Here is a 19,892-nt window from a genome sequence, read left to right as displayed (position 1 = left end):
AAGGTGGGAGAGAAAGCAGTGTCTGTGAGCAGTTTGACGTCTGCTGCTGCCAGAGTAGGGGTGTGTGAAGCCTACAGTAATTGAATCCATCGCAGGGTCTGGGCTTACATATGGAACTTGAACAATAGGTATTTACTTAAATTACATAGATTACCTCAGAGATGTGGAATCTGTATGCCCTGCCCACTTCCCTGAACCTCTGGAGCTGGGATCCTGTGGGGAACATAATGGGCTTAATTACGGTGTCTGGACTAGCCGCGCAGGACCCGGAAGGCAGGAGTTAACCTCACCTCACCTTTTACATGCCAGTGACCCCAGGCTTGGCTGGGAACCTGTTGGGGCCTCTGGAGCAGCTTCTGGATTGCCCCGACTCGTGCTAACCAGTGGCAAAGGGAAATCCCACAGTGGCAGGGCCTGAGCACCCTCGCCTTCACGCCTTAGCCAGCCTGCGGTGGGCAATGCTCAGGGCGCCCAGAACCCGACCCCGAGGGCACACAGGGCCCCCTGCCTGCTCCCTCCCACCCCCAGAGAGGCCGGGGTGCGAAGCAAGGGCCCACACGTGCCCCGCGCCGTGCTGCGAGGCCGGCAACAACCGGGGCGGGCAGCGGGCCCGCTGTGCCCCGGCCTCCGCCGCGGCCCGGCAGTAGCGGGTCGCGACGCAGCCCACCCGCGATCCGTCCCGCCGCCCTGCGCCCCCCGGCCCCGCGGGGCCGGGGCGGGCGGGGGTTGCGGGTGTCACATGGCAGGGGGAGGGGGCTGCAGTGGGGCGGGCCGCGGCGGGGCTCCCCCGGCCGGGCGGAGGCGGGCTGAGGTGGCGGAAAGTTTGCGGAGTGGCTGGCGGCGGGCGGCGCTGCGCCCCCCCGTTCTACCCCCCCCTCCGCCCCCGATTTCTCCCTTTACTTTTTTTCTACATCCCCCCCCCCCCCCCGCCCCTCTCCCACTCCCTTCCCCCCTTGGCGGCGGCTCCGGGGCATGAGCGGGAGCCGCCACCCGCGCTGAGAGGCGGGAGGTCGCGGCGTGCCCGGCTCTGTCAGGGAGCGCCAGTGACGGGAGCGCCGGCAGCGGCTCCCAGCCCGCCATGCCCCGCCGGCCCCGCGCGGCGCCCGCCGCCCTCCTGGCCCTGCTGCTGCTGCTGCTGCTGCCCCCGCCGCCGCTGCTGGGGGGCCGCGCCGCCGCCGCCGCCCGCTGCCCCGCGCCCTGCCGCTGCGCCGGGCACCTCGTCGCCTGTAGCCGCCTGGAGCTGAGCCGGCTGCCCGAGCGGCTGCCGCGGGGGGCGGTGCAGCTGTAAGTACCGGGGCGGCGGGCACCGCGGGGGACTGGGGGCGCCGGGCCGCGCCCGTCCGCCATCTTCTGCCCCCGGGGGCCGGGGTCCCGTCCGCGGGCGGGTTTTGGTGGGGGCAGGCGTGGGTTTCGTGGCGATGGGGAAGCGGGAGGTGCGGGAGCGGGAGTGGGGCAGCGGCCGGGGCTGGCGGCCGAGCTGTCGGGGGGGCGGCAGCGGGACGACGGGACAGCGTCCCCCGGGCGGGCTGCGGCCCCGGGAGGCGGCGGCGGGCGGGCTGCGATCGGGCCCGGGAGCGCTGCGCGGTGCTTTGAGAGGGGGCGTAAAAAAGTTCTGATGGCTTTCTTGGGAAACGTGCAATAGTCGTCCAGTTAATATTGATTTGTGTGTCGGGAAAGCTGGTCACGGTTTTATTTGTGCGGTTCTTCATCCTCCCTTACTTTTGGGTTTGGTGGTGTTATTACGGCTGGAGCTTGCCCCGTTCGGTCCGGTGGCACGGATGCACCGAGCCGCCGTAAGGCGTACAGAAACGCCATCTGCAGAAAATTTACTTTCAGTGACAAACTTTTATGGACAAACCATAAATTACGGGAGCTTTCTAAAAGCCTGAAAATAGCTGAGGGACTTCTCACATTTGTTTTTAATCACTTGTCACTCAGAGATCTTCTATATTAGTCGTATTAATTTTCTATTACATTTCCAAAGGAGATTGAGATAAGGACTTTAAAGTAAACAGGAAGACTTTCAATTAGTTGTGGCTAATTCTGTTCAATTGCCTCGTCTGGAGGTCATGCTGCTTTACTCATGAAATGTGGATGGCTGTATTGACACCATATGGAACTGAGCATAGGAATGGCTCTGGGAGATGAATATTTCCAGGAGGGGTATAGGAAAGTGTGAGGGGAAAGAAACTTTTTTTTTCTTTTTTCTTTTTTTTTTTTTTTTTTCGTTTTGGCTTGTGTGATTGAAGTGTACGAATCAAATGCCGGATCTGCTTTACATTCAACAACTGGCTTTGCTTCCTATTAAATTTCATCCCTCCTGTTCTTTTGAACTATTTCAGCACGCTGACATAAGTTTTCTGACAAAACATGAGGCTTTTTTGATACTAAGCTAAGCTTCATAGCTTAGTTTCTTAGCTTAGCTAAGTTTAGCACTGTTAAGAGTTCAGGTGTGACGGCATGCTAAACAAAAAAAAAAGGGGGGGGAATCGCAGAACTTTCATTTTTAGAGTTGCTTTAAAAAGCATTTTGCATTAGCAGTAATCCAAATTTGTCTTTTCCACTTATGTTACTGAGAGACAATAAAACACATTGCAGGGCTTTCTTGTTAGCACAAGGGAGGTTTTTCTAATTAGAATTCCCTTGGTAGAGTAAATTGTCCTTATGTAAGTTCACATTCCTTTAAAAGTGTGAGAAAATAAGTTCCACTTGTATAAATAAGCTTTGGTCTGTTGTAAGAAACCCTGCTGTGATTACTCATTGGACAGCTGTGTCACTCGCTCTTAAACTCACAGGAGTACATCTTTGTAGGTGTCACCAAACCATGTGGTCTGGCCGCTTTTGTGTAAATATTTCTTTTGTTTGTGTCAAATGCCTTAGAAGTACCCTGCTCTTTCTTCCTCCCCCCTCCTCTTAATAAGAGAGCAAGGAAGAGTGTGTGGCTGTTGTCTGTTACCTCCAGCTACTCCAGTACTTGGAGCTGGGATTGCGCAATGTTTAAGGTTATAATGCCTTTCAGTTTTGCATAGGCAAAAAAGGTTTGAATAGCCTGGATTATTGTTGCAACAAACTGTGCATTTACAGATGTTTATGAATTTTATTGGTATGTGTTTACTGTGTTTTCCATGGAAGTCCATAGCAGGTATAGCCGAAGGCTAGTAGTTTAATTGCAGGCTTTCCAATCCTGTTTGGAAAACAACGATTACGGCATGTTCTCCACATATGCAGGCTGAGATCTCCCAAGCAGGAGAGGGAAAGCTATTGTGCCTGAGAATGCCGAGGCCTGCGCTAGGCTTTATACCTTCCTCTGCCTGTGTGTCTACTCGGCCAAATGGAGAGCGGGTTAGATGAAGTTGGCTCTCTGAAGCGCTGTTTGACTATTTCATTCCTCTTGTGTTCAGATCCCCTGGTGAAATAAAATGAGTGTGTCTAATGTAGGAAGGCTCTGTGACCTCAGAGCGGACAAGGAGGGAAATAAGAAAATGAGCCTGAATGCTGAGTTGCACCCATTTCATTTTTAGTGGCTAGCGTGAGGCCACTGCTTTGTATGGAAATGATATCATTAAATGGGGTGTAGATAGGGTATAACTGCCAGCTTTACTGTGATTTTAGCCCAAAATGTCATCTTCTGTGATGCTACCTTCATGGGAGATGACAGTCTGCTGAGAACTGATAAACATTTGTAATGGTTTTGTGTACAAATAGTTTTGAAGTTAAATTTGGATTTACTTCCAGGATGTGTGTCCCGAGATTGCAAGAACATGGCATTGTTAGAGCTGGTGTTGCAGCGCTGGAGGCGGCTGGAGGGAGGGAGGAAGAGTGTTGAGCATTGGCCGGTGTCCTCCGTGCGTGCAAACTCCCGGTGGCACTGCCATACCCCTCGCCAGGTTTACCGAGGAATGCTAAAACTGCTGGTGAGGCAGGAGGGAAAGTCGGAAAGATGGTTTTCACTTGTGTTTGTATTACATCTTTAGTATTTACATTTTATAAATCCTCTACTTCTCTACCAGAATTGCCAGAAAAAAGGGCTGTATGGTTTTCACAGCTGTTTTTCAATATTTTCCAGACTAAAACTTGAACATAGCAAGCTGATTTATGAGTCACTTTGGATCAGTGTCTTAAAACAGCTACAGCCTGGCTTTTTGTTTTTCAGCTCTCCTGATTTCTGCTGAATTAGCAGCTCTATAAGCCCCAGTGGGACTGATTAAGAAGCTGTTGCTGGATTTGCATTTTAAAATTTGACTCGGGGCTCAGGTTTCTGGGTTCTCTAAGGAAGAAGATGATAATTGTGACTAAGTGTTGTAAATTAAGTTAGAGTCTAAAAGTTATATTTATAAAATGTGTGAAGAAACACTCGCCCTCTCCCTTTATACATTTGGCCTTCCTTCCAATTTTTTATCACACAAACATTGATGTTCAGAGTTACGTTTGAGCTTTCTAACACAGAGACTTGTGAATTACAGAAGATGGTCATACAAACGTAATGGAATATAGAAAATAGTTTCTTTCATAAAACGCGTTCTTGAAAGGCCTCAAAAACTATGGCATGCTCTTTCAAGTGGAGGCAATTCTACTTAAATGCTCAATCACTTTTATTAGAAATCTGAGGTGAAGAACAGGTATATATACTTTTTATTGTTATAAGGAATTTCTTAATATAAATCTGGTTTCTGAACTTTCTGAGTGCATTCACTCTTTGAAATTCTAGTAGCAAAAGTAATCACAGAGGAGATTTACTCCCAACTTGTAATGTGGTTTTAGCAGACAAGGAAAGTTCAGAAATGGAAAATGCATAGTAATAATCTCAGTGTTTTAACATTGTCAGTTCCATTTCTGTGAAGGAAAAGTACTGATTCATTTTCAAACCTTGTTTTAAGATATGTTGAGGAATGCATTGGACTGAAATGTACTCGTAGCTTTGTGACAGGGATGGTGGATCTTTATATTTTAAAAATTCTGCAGATCCAGTGCTGATAAGTTTCAGAAACTTCTGTAGGCCTTAGCTTCTCTTAGAATATTAGTAAAAGACAAATATTTTAACTCTTGGTTCATTTTCAACCACTCTGATTTCACTTAAAAATGTAACTTGCAAGGCTTTTTGGTGAAGCTTCTCATGCCAGTAGCACTGAAATAATGTTTAATAAAATATTTATAATTCGTGTTTTATCCAACAATTGGTAGACAAGCATGTATACAGCTGTGTGAAACAGGCACCTACCCCCAGTGTTGACGGGGGTTGGGGGGGATGTTGTTGGTTTGCTTTGGGTAATTTGCAGCTTGTGTTTGACAAACCTGCTCTAAGTAAACCAGGAATTGTATGTATGTATTTTTTTAAAGTAGGCGCTCCGTGGAAAATCTGAGGGTGTCTTTAAAAAACAAACACACAACAAAAATAGTTTGAAACTTAGTGTAAGTTGTTACACTCACGGTTGCCTTGATAGACTCCAGATGGATGTGAGCTTGAGCTATGAGTGAAAGTGTCTGGCTCCAGTATGGTGATCATGCACAGCAGTGGTTGTAATTGCAGGATTTTTATAGTTTAAGGACTGCCAGATTTTTTTTTTTTTAACATGTTATAACTCCAGCAGAACAAATCTGCTCACGTCTGTTACTGTCTGGTGGGTCCTTTAGGCAAACATGTTTTAAATAAACCTTTTGCAGGGTTTTTAGATGAAATGAAGAAATGCAGGTTTTTAGCACTAACTTTGAAAGCTCTTTGTTGAAATAATTACTGATTCCAAAGTCTTGTCTGCAGCATGAAGAACAGTAACATATTAGGCACTAACAGCCATAACTTAGCTATTCAGCCACAAGTGAATTTTGGCTGTTTATTTGCATAGTTCTTATAATCCCTTCAGACTAAAGCCAAACACTGAATTAAGTTTAAGGGTAAAAATTGTCTCTACTCTGTCTGCTTTAAAGGACCAAGTTAGATTCCCGTCTAGGTCTTTGTAACAGCATACCTTTCCAGTCTTCACATTTAAGAATGCAGTATGAGAATTTAAAATCTATGCAGTTAATGTCTTCAGGTGTTAAAAACAAAGGGATTTTTCTCCAGTCTATGGTCAGATGAATGTTTGCACTAGATTTTTAAGCAATGAATGATGCAGCCCTCTAACTGAAGCGTGGTTAACCTCATTTACAGGAGAACTCAAAATCATAATGATGAAACTAACATTTGTGGGTTTTTTGCAAATGTTAACACTGTCTTGGTTTTCCATATTTAAGAGGAAAATCTGTAGGGGTTTAGACACCTGGAAGAAGGCGCGGATACATATTTGGTGCTTGAGTCCAGAGCTAAGTCTCGGAAAATATCCCCTCTGTGGCCATCTGAAGGTGGTGGAGAGTGTTCCCCTTCTCTAGGTGGCTTCCCACAGCCCTTACACCCCTTTCTTTGTGCTGGAAAATGCCTTTTGCACCTGTGGGTCTGCCCTGTGCACACTCCTGCATAGTCCTGGCTTGGGAAACGTAGCGCATATCTCCTCCCTGCCCGTGGCCATGAGCCAGGCATTGGTGCCACAGCTCCACAGCCCTCTGGGCCTGATCCAGGTGGCTGCCTCAGAGCACACCTCGTAACCGAGTACTGGTGGTACCCCTCATAATGCCCATATATGCCTGGGATTATTTTTAACATTTGATTTTTATTATTATTACTTTTTTTGAACTGCTGACTCCGGGAGAGGACAGAGGGGACGATGGAATTATCCTGGCAACATTGAACAAGTGCTGACTGCACGAAGTACCAGACAGTTGGGGGAGTCTAAAATGTGGTTTTACCATCCCCACGTGCTGTTGAAGAAGCCTGTGTGCTTGGCTGGGTTGCGGCATTACGCCTGCGTCCAAGGATCAGCAATGGTGTGTGCAGAGAAACCAGAGTTCTGTGGATATGCAGTTGTTCAGGGCTTAGTCACAGAGCAGAACATCTAGCCCAGATCCTGAACCTGGCTTAATTTAAACCAGTTCTGGTCTGTGTGCGGCAAGGAGATGCTGATCATCAGGTTTCTTCACTTCCAAAACTGTACATAGAGAGTAGATGTGTCCATGGCAGTCAGGCCTGTGTTTGGCATGCACAGTGTAGGTGACTGTACTGAGTCTTCTAGAAAAAGTAAGTAATCCATGAGTTTCCTCATAGATTCAACTTGAGATACACTGCATGGCTTGATGAGGACTTCAAGCATGTTGGATGAGTTTTCAGTGCTTAATTAGCATGGGGAAAAGTGTCATGAGTTGTGAGAAATTTCTTTGCCTTTACCTGATGCTACAGCAGCTCACTACTGAAGCGTGCTGATGCAATTCTTCTTGTGTCTGCATTGCAGACATTAAATTCACTGGAGTGAATTTAAGAACTCCTTAAAAACAGTGCAGTGTTTTGTTTGCTGGCTTGCATAAACTCAGTGTTACAGTGTCCAGCGAATGCTTTGCAGGTGGCTGAATCGGTGCAGGTGAGGCGGTGACAGGTTGCAGCATGGGAGGGGAAAAGTGCATGTTGTGGTGGATGAGTGACTGAGAAGGGGGAGCTGTTCAACCGGGCTAGCCACAGTGACAAGATCAGTTGTGAATCTGTACCACTTGTGCAGAACTCTGTAGACATGCAGGTTTGAATTTCTGTAGTTAACTTATCTGCCTTCTATTAGGTGGCCTTTCTTTTATCTCTGTGATGTTTCCAGTACTTCTGAGGCTACAGCAAAAGTTTTAGAACTCTGTTTTATGGTGTTGTCCAATGTTCTAGAGGACATATGGTAAAGATGCATGGTGTCTGTAGGGGAAAAGAATTTCTTGACAGTGGTCAAGAAAATGTGTTACATTCTTAGTACCCTGGCTTGTTTTGTAGCAAACACTGCAAAGACATTAACAAGATTTCTTATAAACTTCGTCAATATCTATTTGGGATCTTCAGTACAGAGTGGCACATGTTAAGTGCTCGAGCTACTTCTTCAAGTCCGATTAAGTGTGGTATTAATGGGACTAGTATACAGACATCTTAAAACCCAGAATAGAATTAGGCCTTCCTCTGTCTGTTTTCTTCTGATATCTCTTGTTTAAGATCCCCATCAATTTTGGTTATGTAGGAACGGAGTCCTGAATTGTGTGAAAGCATGAAAATAGAACCGAGATTCAGGGACAGTCCTTATTGTGTACTTACAATCTATGTGTTGCTTTAGAGAAGTAAGTGAGAAAACAATACAAATAATATGATTGAGTCAAGGAACGAGACTGCCATGAGTCTTGGTTTATGAATTTTCCTTTATATGCTAAAGCAAAGAGGTTGCTTTAGCCAAATCTTTTGTTGTGAAGGGATGGGGAAGAGGGGTTGTTGTTTGTGTATATGAGTCAATATCTTAAGATGTTTTTCGCGGGTCTTACATGCACCCCAATGAATAGTTCTAAATTGTTCAGAAGTATAGGAACTTCTTTGACACTGCTAGAGTGATCAAGGTACACTTATTTATACCTTGTGTACTCAAATGAGTTTCTATTCTGATTTTAGTAATATATAAAAAATCCTATTTATGTACTTGGAAACAAATGATAGCATATTTTGGATTGAAATTGTATTGCTTTACCCAATATTTCATGGCGAAACTAACACACTGTTTATTTTTGTAATCTCATAGGGACTTAAGTCACAACAAATTATCTTCAATGAAGACCAGTCTCTTGGATCACCTACATAGTCTTCGTGAAGTGTAAGTTAATTTGTTGTAAAAAAAAAACAAAACCAAACACAAAACCAACAAACAACCAAAACCCAACCCATTCCAAAAAACCAACCAGTGTTGGTGAATGCTAATTGTATAGCTATTTCTCTAGGGATGATTGTTGAACAACAAAGATGTTTGCTGTTCTGATGTTTTACATTAAGTGAAACTGGAATTAATTTTAAATTTTTGGGTGACACTGTCAAGCAATTTAGCAAATCCAATGTACATACATCTGATTAACATCAAAACTGACTCTCCCTTTTCTAATATTAATAGGAAGTTGAACAACAATGAACTGGAGATCATTCCAGATCTGGGGCCAGTCTCTGCAAATATAACTCTCCTGTCTTTGTAAGTAGATGTTACTCTTGTCCCTAGTTAGTGGAACTAACTCTGCAGGGTTCGTGGAAATATGTGTGCGTTAGAGAGATTAAAGTGAAATAATTGGAAATAGAGCAGCTTGTGGTTAGGAAGTTGATTATGTCATATTATTTAGCAGGTTGTTTAAAATGTGTATAATTGAACTTAATCCTTGTAGTTTTCATGCTTCCCTCAGATACAAAGGCTGCATTAGAATTAATTTATGTTGTGGTAGTGCCCAGAAGCCTCAGCCCTGTTGTGCTAGGCACTGAACAAACATCAGTAAACGTTATACAAACTTGTACAATGCAGACTTTAAAACAAGAGTTATACTCTTACATTATGCATCTTGGCTGAAGTCCCACTTGTGTTAAATCATGGCAGGATTCCATTAATTTCAGTGGGCAACGTGGGGAAATCCCCTCGAGATGCAGCTTCAGGACAAGTATCTAGTTTAGAAGATTATTTGCCAATATCTTTGAAATGTCTTTTGGAGCTCATTTTAATATGTGGCATAATTTTTTTTCACGGCTGCAGTTAATACATGTAATTGTGACATGCAATTATGCCTATGTTCGTTGTTTTGAAATAAATTAGTTAGGTTACTTGATGTGGCATCTGTAACATGGGTATGCAATTGTAAGACAAATAGGGCCCATAACCAAAACAGTTGACTTTAAAGAAAATTCTATTCCTGAGTATTTCAGTTTGATTTCCCCTCCCTTCCCTTCCGTGGTCTAATTTCTCTAAAATATTCAAGGAACTGCTAACAAAACCACTTACTATCATACTATTAATTGGAAAAAAGAAAAGGCATGTTTTTCATGTGGCGATTTGGGTTTTATCAATGGGAATCTAAAGTGTCTAAAGCTAGTAATATGTAGCCCTCTGGCCAAATCCTGCCCTTGAATACAAATTGCAAGTTACTCTTCCTGAAGAAGCCTGAAGGGTTAAAACAATACAGTAAACTTCGGAAAGCTGTTCAGTTAATTAAATTGATCACTATTCAATTGCTTACATCTGGTGATTTATAGGGGTTTGTTTTTACTCTAGGCCCAGGTCAGCTAAGTCGGCCGGTGCAGCCGCTGTGTCTGGACTGCTCTGTTTGAATAAGAACTAAGTGACATTTGATACTGATGTGGTTTCTTACAGATCAGAATCAGAAAAGAATGAAAGAAAAAGCAGATGGTGTCTGACAAATAACTGTTGAAATTAAGCACATCTTCTACTGGTGTTATTTTTACACTGGCATACCATTCTGTAGTTTAAATATCTAATAGAGTAATTGATCTAAAGAATATATTTATTTTTTTTTTACCTTGCTAAGGTTTTTTTTTTTTTACCACAAGGTTGGAAATATTGACGTAATAAAGTGGTTTATATCTTCCTACCTTACTTCTGATTAATATAAAGTTGCAAATTTGTCTTAACATCTCCTCTAGTCCTTCTCATGGAAACTTAACTGGTTTAGATGAACCTAAAATCAACCTTCTGCAGCTGTGCAAAGATTTTGTATTCCTTTGAGAGAATACATGAAAATCAGTCACTGCTGGATTGGTTGTTCCATATCCTTATGTTGCTGACTTGATTAATTTACTCAGGTGGTCAAACATGGAAAAACCTTTGTTAGATCAGTGCTCTGCACTATATCTATGACACTTAAAAGAAAAAAAAAAAGTGTTTCTAAAAGCTGTTATCATACTACCAATGCAGTTAAAGTTGGTCTGGTTGGGTGTTAGCTTGTTCTTGTTCTAATTTCCATTACTTCTGTGTGGTGTTGGGAGATTACTGAATATAAGTGTGCTCCAGCTTAGATTTAATACCTATTCTATGACCACAGCAGAGATTCCTTGAGATTAACATGGTAGAAATAATTCATTAAATAATTTAAACATTTTTACATTAACTTATGTCAGTGTGTAATAGTTAAGACAATTGTTTGTTCCATATCAAAATGGATGTACATAGAATTGTACGTAGAATGTACATAAAATTAGTGGGTGGCATTGCATTGTTCAAAAAATAAAGCATCTCATTTCTTTTGCAAAGGTTTCTCTCTAAAACATTTTGCAGGTTGGAAGTTATTTATGTACAGATGTTAAATCTCATTTTACAGAAAAGCATATAAATAAGGAATAAACAAAGTTGTCTGGCATAAAAATGTATGTAATATAGTGATACCATAGATGGAAAAATATTACATCTAATGATACTTTTAAAGAAGTAAAACTATATTAACTTTTTCTGTTAATTGGAGGGGTTGAATTAAACTAAGTTAATATGATAGTTAAGTCATGCAAAGAGAACACATATGGAACAATTATATTCTAATTTCTAGAACCACTCTTCAAAGAAAAACTGTACTTGAAACATCTGATGAGTTTCTTCAGGTTTTTAAACTTTTATATGAAAGGAGCGAGTGGAGCCTTTCCAAAACAAACCACTGTTTCTTTGAGTCTTTGTTCTGACTTCCAAATAATACCAGAAAAGAGGGTGCTAGTCTTCTAAAACTTGATTTGATTACATTTCTTATGGGACACATATACGTTGGTTCATTACTGTCTGTTGAAAGCCAGTTGTTTTTTCCAAGGAGTCTTCAAGCAATGCTGTGGAAGTGGTGCCCTCCTTTCTTGCCAAAATCTTAATTGTTGAAGAAACTCTCTTCCTGCAGTAATATTTTTTTCACTTCTTAGTACTTGTCACTTGGCTGCGGAGCCTTAGAATTTTACCTGTTTTGCAAGAATTATCTTGCCCTGCAAAGGAAGTTACACTACTGGTATGTCAGTAGTGCAGGTATCTCCATACAACACTGTATGTCTAAATTCTTTGAGCAGTATAAACAAGCACAGGTGGATTATCATGTTAGTGTAGTTTCCATTTCTGGCGCTACCTCACTTCTAGCTATGTAATTGATATTTACCTAGATTAGATATTTACATACTGTTGAATTACACAGGGTAAACATACCCAGAGCAGTAGTAGATGTTCCCAGTCTTTTGGTCACAGTCTGTCTGTGACATGAAACAACAACGCCAACATTTTGTTTTTATGGATGCCGGTTGAGAGTTGAACACCATGGGAGAGAAAAGTATCAGGCAGGCAAACCTCCCCACCACCTTGGAAAGACTTTATGTCTGTGTGTAGCAGTATACAAGTGCATGCAGGCACACTCTCATTACATGGCTGGAGATACATCTTATGATTTTATTCGTGTGATGAGTATGTGTCTTGTCCCATGGCATAGGAGAGCTTCTGAGCCTCCTGGGAATCTGGAAACTGCTGTGAACTAAATGGGTGGTACTTTGGGCTAAATCTGGTCAGGAGGCCTTAGGCTGTGAAGCTGTGATGGCTTGCCTGATGCTAACAGATACAGTATGTTCTGGACAGAGCAAATTCTTGAAAGTTTGACATGATAAGTATGAGTTACTAATTGTAGATCCACTTCAGGGTGAGTGGAGAAGAAAAGGCTTCTCTGAAGTGATTTGTCTTCCCTAAGATAGTTCAGATGGCTTTCCTACTGAAGCCCATCTAGATATCTATTTTGAAGTAACCTTTAGATGTCTAAAATTAGGTTCCCTTTGAAACATCTGGCCAATGTACTTGGCCATGCCTGTCTTACAGTGATGTTACTTGCAAAGGTCTGATTGCATCTTTCAGCATGTTTGACCGTTTAAGTAAATTATTTGAAGTTGAAATTGCAGGGTGTTCTTTTTGCTTAGCCACCCAGCCCTTTTCTCTGTCCTCTGTGAGAGGAGGCAAGAAGAGAGGAGTTTATTAAGGCAGAAAGAAGTTCAGCTGTTTGCCAGCTCTCCAGTCAGCACAGTGGCTCTAGCCAGGAGGCCAGGTCACACTAAGTGCTTTACAACATAAGCTTTTGGGGAGAATACTGGATTTAACAACAGATTACCACAAATATATAATGTAGAGGAACCATACACAGTAATACTGTATTTATCTATTCCTAAAACTAAAATATGTTAGATGGTTCCTTATTTGCATTCCTGAAGTGCTTGTAAAACCGGTTAAATTAATGTAGAACTGCTTTAAACAGTTGTGGTAGTTTTATATTGGAAAATTCTGCAGTTCCGGGAGAATAAACAGATTATTTTTCATTGTTTCTAGATAGGTGGATCACTTTTGTGTCAGGTAGAGAAATAGGCACTAATGCCCTCATTCTAAGAGAACAAGTAGAGATTCTGAAGTTTGTTCCCATTCTATTGTCATTCATTATCCAAGGTGTACCAGTCCTGTCCTATATATCCTGAAAATCTGCTGGGATCCATGATGTTGGTACAGGAGAAGAAAAGTAGCATTGTCTTTCACGTCTGTCATTGCTGTAAAGTTTTGTACCTAGGTTGAATTCAGAAGTAGATTGAAACCAAGTAATATAAGTGCAATACCCTTGTGCAGAAGTCCTATGTGGTGTTTAACTACCAGTTACCATTTGTGTAGGGGTTTTTCTTTAAAACTCTTCAGGAAATATTAAGTACTTTTAGTGTGATTAGTGCTTTGTGTGGAAGAAAGACACTGATATGCAAATGCTGCAACATCATTTACGGTTTTGTTTAAGGATACACAGTTTCAATCAGAAACCCATGCCACACTACTTGCAGAATTAAAAAAAAAACCTCATAATAGTAGACACCATCCAACATAATCAGTGCACTGTGTCCTTGAGTACTGTGGAAAATGGAAGGCAGCAGTGACTTCAGAGAGGTAGGACAACTTTGAGTATGAAAGCATCCTGCCTTTCCAACTAAGTTTTACTGTTCTTATCAAAATGTATATGTAGAACTAGAATTAATATTAAAAAACAGGTTTCTTATTACCCACATCTAGGATACAGTAATCATCGTGCTGTCTGTAGGGACTAGAAAAGCTGCACATGCCAAAGTCTCTAGTACATATAATGAAATTCTGATGTTAGACTAGCTTTAAAAGATGGAGTTTTAAAAATAAATTTCTGATTTTACATTTTATTGAATGGAAAGGATTTTATTGAAAACCACTAGTACTTATGGTGTAGGTGATTTAGATGGAAATAACCTTGTAGCTGATGTTGTGAAGACCAATCATGTTACACTAGAACACAAATAAATATTCAGTCTTACTAAAGCCACAGTGGAAAATACAAAATTTGTGATGTGGAAATAAAAGGAGCATGGATGATTCACAATTCAGTCATGTTTTTAAAGTTTTTACATTAATATATGTTTTGTGTTAGGTTCCCGCTTTACTTTTTTCAGAATGTGAAATCCTCTTTTTCATAAGAGGCTTACAGAGTATGCAACATGGTACAGGTTTTCCTCTGCTACCCTGAGAGCATCCTCCAAGCCTATCTGCTCAGGAAGTCTTTAATGCAGTTGAAACAAGGAATTGCATGGCCATTCACTTTTGAGTTGAGATGATGGAAAACGTTGCCAGTATTAAGGAGGTTTCTCAAAATGTGCCCACTTGTTTGTTAGGTGTTACAGCCTTTGGTTTGTAATGTCTTTCTGTTGGTAAATGTCACGTTTAAATGCATTGGCTTTGAAGACACGTCTTGTGTCCTGGATGTTTAAAAAGGTAAATGAATAAAATATTAACAAAAACGTTTGGTCAGCAGATAAAACAGGTCAAAAGGCCTGGAAAGTAGGCAGTCTTAATTGACTGCAGGGGTCGAAAGTTCTCACAGTAAGCAAAATTTTCCAGCTTTAAACGTAGCTTTCTGATCAGCCACTCTGAAATGACTCCAATTACTTCATTATTCATCTCAGGCCTTTGGTGTCCAATGAGCACTTCTGAGAAGCAACTCAAAGTTAAACATGAATTGCTGCACTGAAAAAGTGCAAAGTCATTCTTATCAAAGGAAACAATAAAAATCAAACCAAAGCAACAACAACAACAAAAAAATCTAAGCCATCAACAATGATTTGTTTAAAAAATTTATTATTTTGGTCACGGAAAACAAACAAAAATTCAGGAATTGTCCAGAAGAGTTTTTTTTCAGGTCCAGACTAGTGTGTGTTCTCAGTGGGAGGTTCTACTTGTTGCTTATCAACCCACAGAGCTGCAGTGGGGAATTTATTGGAGAAGATGATTTGCAAGTTTTAGTGTGTACTAGGCTTCATAAATAAGCTCTGTAATTTTAAAATTAAGTTATTAGAAGAGCCCAGGTTTAGCGCTGTGTCCTCCTGTATTAGCTCCTTCCTGCTACCTTGCTTAGTTGCTCATTAATCCTGATTTCAGTCATCAGTAAAATTTCTTCAGTGGACAGCAGGCTTTGCTCCTATATGAATAAAATCCCGTTGATGAAAGACTTGGTTACAATGTGGTTGTTTCGAGAGATTAGTAAAGCGTTGTGCTGTCAGGCAGTGCAGAGCTAATTTCGATGTAATACAAACCTTCAGCGTGTGGAGCTTATGATACTGCAGTGTCAGCATCATTACTTTCAGGGTGAATGGGATTGTTCATGCTACCTAATTTAAACATGTAATCTGAAAAAGGATTTTTCTTTATAGCTCTTAAAACTAAGTAAACTAACTCTTAAGTTGAAGTGGCTTCTCATAGATCTTTGCTAAACAAGATGCTGAGCCTGTGACTAAAGATTAGTAAATTCATCTGTATCTTATGCAGCTTCGTGCTTGCTTCCATTCTCCTTACCAGGAAGAATAAAATAGTCTTACCTTCTTCACTGGGCGGCGCGGGGGGGATAACAGAGCATATTCTGGTCACTGATTTTCATTCTTGGTTGAAAAAAAAAAAAAAAAAAAAAGCCTCTGTGGCCAAAAAGATAGTCTTCCAAAATTTGAGCATTCACTGTTGCATCCTAGCTTTGATTAATCAACATACAGCCTAAAACCTATCTAACTTTGTGCACAAATGTAGTTGCTGAAGAAAAGTGATTAATCCCTTACACTATTTGGAAGAGTATTTTAGTATTGTGTGTCCATTTCTGTTTAAAATGTGGAAAAGTGTATTTAAATATGTTTTGCAATAATGGGCATCCTGGACCATGCTTCAAATAGTCATTCAGAGAAGTAAAATTCAATTTTTTTGAAGGAAACATGCAAAATAGATTATATGTTTGCCCCAGTTGGCAATGTAGAAATAAGAGTGATAGTTTGCACCGTGTGTCAGTATCTTAATAAGGACAACTCCTGTAAAGGGCCTTCTGTAAAGGTGGAAGTGTTTTTCATAATCCTTGTTTGCAAGATTATTTGGAATAGGGGTGGGTATGAGAGATCTGCCTCTTTGTCATCTCACAGTAGGCTGGGAGTGGAAGCTGTGTGCAAAATCCAGGAGAACGCTGTCTCAGTTCGCACTTAGAAAGCTACAGTCACAAGAAAGAGGTTTAGACACAACTTCTGAAAATGAAAGCTTACATTCAGTAGGAGTGGATGCCTTTCCCTTCTACGCTTGCCAGCGAAAGTGGTATTGTGTGTTTATAAAGCTAGCGTACTAAACTGAAGTCTGGCTCCCAATATTAAGAAAATGTTGGTCAAATATTTTACATCCTTGTCATCTCTTCAGCTACCACTTTATTATGGGAAGGATTAAGATTTGGATGCTGCCTGGAAGAGTTTGTTTTGAAGAAGGATTGAAAGAAAGGATAGAGGAATGCCAAACTGGGCTTCAGGCATAAGGCTACTTGGAGAAAGTCCCAAAAATGAGAGTGGTGGTGAACCATGTGTGACTTGGGCTGAGGTTGCGAGCAAAAAGCTAGAGCGAAGAAAGTTACTGGAATTAGTTCTTGCAGTCTTTGACATTTGGTGTGGAGACTAAGAGGAAGTAAATTAAAAAATTTGAAAAGGAACCTGTCTTAGTCAGACTTGCAGACATGGAAACTAGATTTTTATGGCAGCAATTTAGGCTGAATGATGGGAAAGGGAAGAAGTATGTAGAAACCCAGAGTTTGTTGTAGCAAAAATATAAAGTAGTGAGAGCCTAGACGAATGCTTTTGCAATGAGAATGGAAAAGAATGCAAATTTTATGAGCTATTTGCAGTGGAAAAAAAACTGGCATGATTTTCTGATCAACAGTGTTAAAGAAAAAGATGAATTAAAGAGAATAATAATGGATCAGAAAAATAGAGAGCACTGTTCCTGTGTGACAAAATAAAAGAATGGTAGGAAATTTTACCAAGGAGGAAGCGCCAGTTTGTAGAGCACACAGTGCAGAGAATGAGGGAAGGCAGAATGAAGTTAAGAGATCAGGCATAAGTACTTGGGTTATATCTTAGAGAAGCAATAGGTGGCTTTTGCAATAGCGCAGTGAAATGTAATGACTCAGTGCCTTGAGTGAAGTAGAAGCGGACACGAGATCATCCCTCAGCTTGTACTAACAGTGGAGATTAGGAGTAGGTCTAGAAGGGTGTGCAGTGTGGAGTGCCTGCACCCTCCAAAAAGGAGGGTTGGCTCTGTAACAATAGAGGATAGGTGTTTTCACTAGAGTGCATACACAGATTAGAAATATGATTTATAATATTTCAGGGCATTATGCTGGGTTTAATCTAGGTCATACTTACTGTTGAAGATTTTAGCATTAACTAACAGAGTGTACCAAGTCTGCAATGGGTTATTATTCCTGTTGTCAGCTTGTGCTGAAATAGCTATGCTTGCATTGCTTTTGTTTACCTTCTTTAAAATAATGGACTTAGACATTCAGTTGGCTATAATGTGCTAAGTAACTTGTGATTATTTTGGAAAGACCAGAAAGCGTAATGGGAAACAGACTCTAGAGTATCAAGAGGAGAGTTTGGAAGGGATGTTTGTTTAATTAGATATTGGTACTATGACTGGAATCAGAAAAGAATTGCTATGGAAGTATCAGGTGTTTGGAAGTTTGGATTTGCCTCTGTCTTCTCTTTGATGACGAAAACACCTCTGATCCCAGAGTTGTTTCATCCTGCATCTTTCTCTTCCCCTTTTCCCAGTTTATATTTGGTTTAAGAATCAATAAACCTTTAGTCTCAAGTTCTGGACGGGGTATCAGTAGCCAACAGAATTCTAAGTTTTCATTTTCTCCTTTATGCTGTATACCACAAAAAGCACAAGAGTAAAGATTTGCTGACATCTGGTTTGAAAGAGCAATGACAGACATGGATCATGGAGTGAAGGAGGCCTGCAAAAGAAAGAACAACTGCTTGCCACAAGGAACGTGAGGAGCCTGTGTGTGAAGGAGGCATCAGGCTCATAGACCTACCAGTAGGACTGGAAGTGAGCCAGAATGCTGGCTCTATTTCTGGCATCTTCGTCTTGGAGAAAAACAGTTTCACTTGAAGTATTTCTGTATCTAACAGTTGCAGAGATTTTTTTTTTAAAAATGGAGGTTCTTAATTCACTGCAGTTGGGTGTCTAATGGCGAGAAGAGCACGTAGCCCCATTCACATCAGGGGATTTTTGTAAGCGTAGTGTTCAGCTTGAAACAGTAATTACAGTATTTTAAATGATGTAATTGTTCATTACAGTCTGGCTAATTTTATTGGTCAAATGAGTAGAAATTGAAGAAAGAGATCTTTTTTCTCTTTTTCTTGTAGGAGTTACTGAGACTTTCTTCTGGTATGTGCTTCTTCCAAGTTGTCCAGCCTTATCCTAAAAGCCACAAAACATGAGTCTTCCAGCACTTTCTGAGGAAGTCTATTACAGTATTGATCTTTCATCTTTATTATCAATTTTTTTTTCTCTTTTCTTACATTTTCTTCCACTCAGTATCTCGACATCATTGTTTCTTACAAGAGCTCCAAAAATCCAAAAGACCTGGGAGGGCAGGAGGGGAAGTGCAAGAAACAATAGATGATATGCCAGGAATCGAATTAATTCAGTGGGTGAGTAGAGGGAAGAATGGGTGAAGCAACCACAAAGATTTGAGGAAATGTGAAAAAGGAGGCTGTGAGCTCTAGTGGCATGTAATGGAGACCACCCAGTACGTGATTAGATGTGGACAATCATGTCTGCTTTGCCTGTGGTCTGACATGGCTGCCTCCAAGCCAGCTCTAATTTGGAAGCCATGTAAATAGAAGATGGTCAAACTAAATGTGTACGAGCCCCAGAGCTTCAGCACTGCTCAGAAAGATACATCTAGCCCTTACAGAGTGTTTTTTCCTCTTTATATATCCTCTTAGTCTCTAGCAAGAGACTCTACTATGATTTAATTTGCCTGTGTGCGAGGTAAATTCAGCATATCCTGCCTCTCATGGCTTGGCTGAGGGACAGAAGATACTGTCTTAGTCCACAATCACAAAGATATTAAAACAGTTATTTTACATCTAACAACTTTGAAGAACAGGCTGCACAGACACAGCTCTCTCAAACTGTCTTTCTGGACAACGTGTTTTTTACCAGGTTGCTCCACCTCCAGACTCCTACATGTTCCTTGTCAGGATCATGGTGTAAGATAAGACTAAGACGTTTTAAAAAAAGAGCGGGTCAAGATCTACCGGGGCAAAAGAGTTACGCTGGAGAAGGAAGTGCAAGAATATTCTTTTGTGCTGAGTTTTTCAATAGAAACAAAAGATAGGACTTCAGGCCTTAGTCTATTTCAGAGTTGGGGCTTCCACACTGTAGGGTCAGAGTAATGAAGCTTGCATAGACACTTCTCTTTAGAAAACTTTACATATAAATTGACAATCTTTATCAACAGAAACTTAGTCATAGTATCTCTGATCTTTAAAAATTGGGGTTTTTTTTCCAGCACATAAGAACTGTTACGTCTAAATGGTATTAACTAGATCCTTTACAAAATGGGTATGGAAGTTGCTGTCCTGCTGTATATTTCCCCAGAGGCAAGGAAAGTACAAGTTGATATGTCAGATACGTTGTAGCTGTTGTTTATATAGAGTGAATCTTGAG

The 19,892-nt window shown here is 41.2% G+C and overlaps 1 protein-coding gene across 3 annotated transcripts in view; it reads left to right on the top strand.

Moving 5' to 3' along the window:
• The first annotated feature begins 914 nt into the window (after positions 1–914).
• Positions 915–19,892, top strand: part of LRIG3 (leucine rich repeats and immunoglobulin like domains 3) — a 44,989-nt gene continuing 26,011 nt past the window's right edge. For all 3 annotated transcript variants that reach the window (XM_064448482.1, XM_064448472.1, XM_064448463.1), the window contains exons 1-3: positions 915–1,284; positions 8,616–8,687; positions 8,979–9,053. In XM_064448482.1, coding sequence (XP_064304552.1) covers positions 1,079–1,284; positions 8,616–8,687; positions 8,979–9,053 — 353 coding nt within the window. In that variant the 5' untranslated portion in view covers positions 915–1,078. The remainder of the gene's footprint in view (positions 1,285–8,615; positions 8,688–8,978; positions 9,054–19,892) is intronic.

The sequence above is a fragment of the Phalacrocorax carbo genome, chromosome 1, assembly GCF_963921805.1.
Source record: "Phalacrocorax carbo chromosome 1, bPhaCar2.1, whole genome shotgun sequence".
Classification (NCBI taxonomy): domain Eukaryota; kingdom Metazoa; phylum Chordata; class Aves; order Suliformes; family Phalacrocoracidae; genus Phalacrocorax; species Phalacrocorax carbo.
Note: the sequence above shows the minus strand (reverse complement) of the source record. Positions and strands in the feature narration are given on the sequence as shown.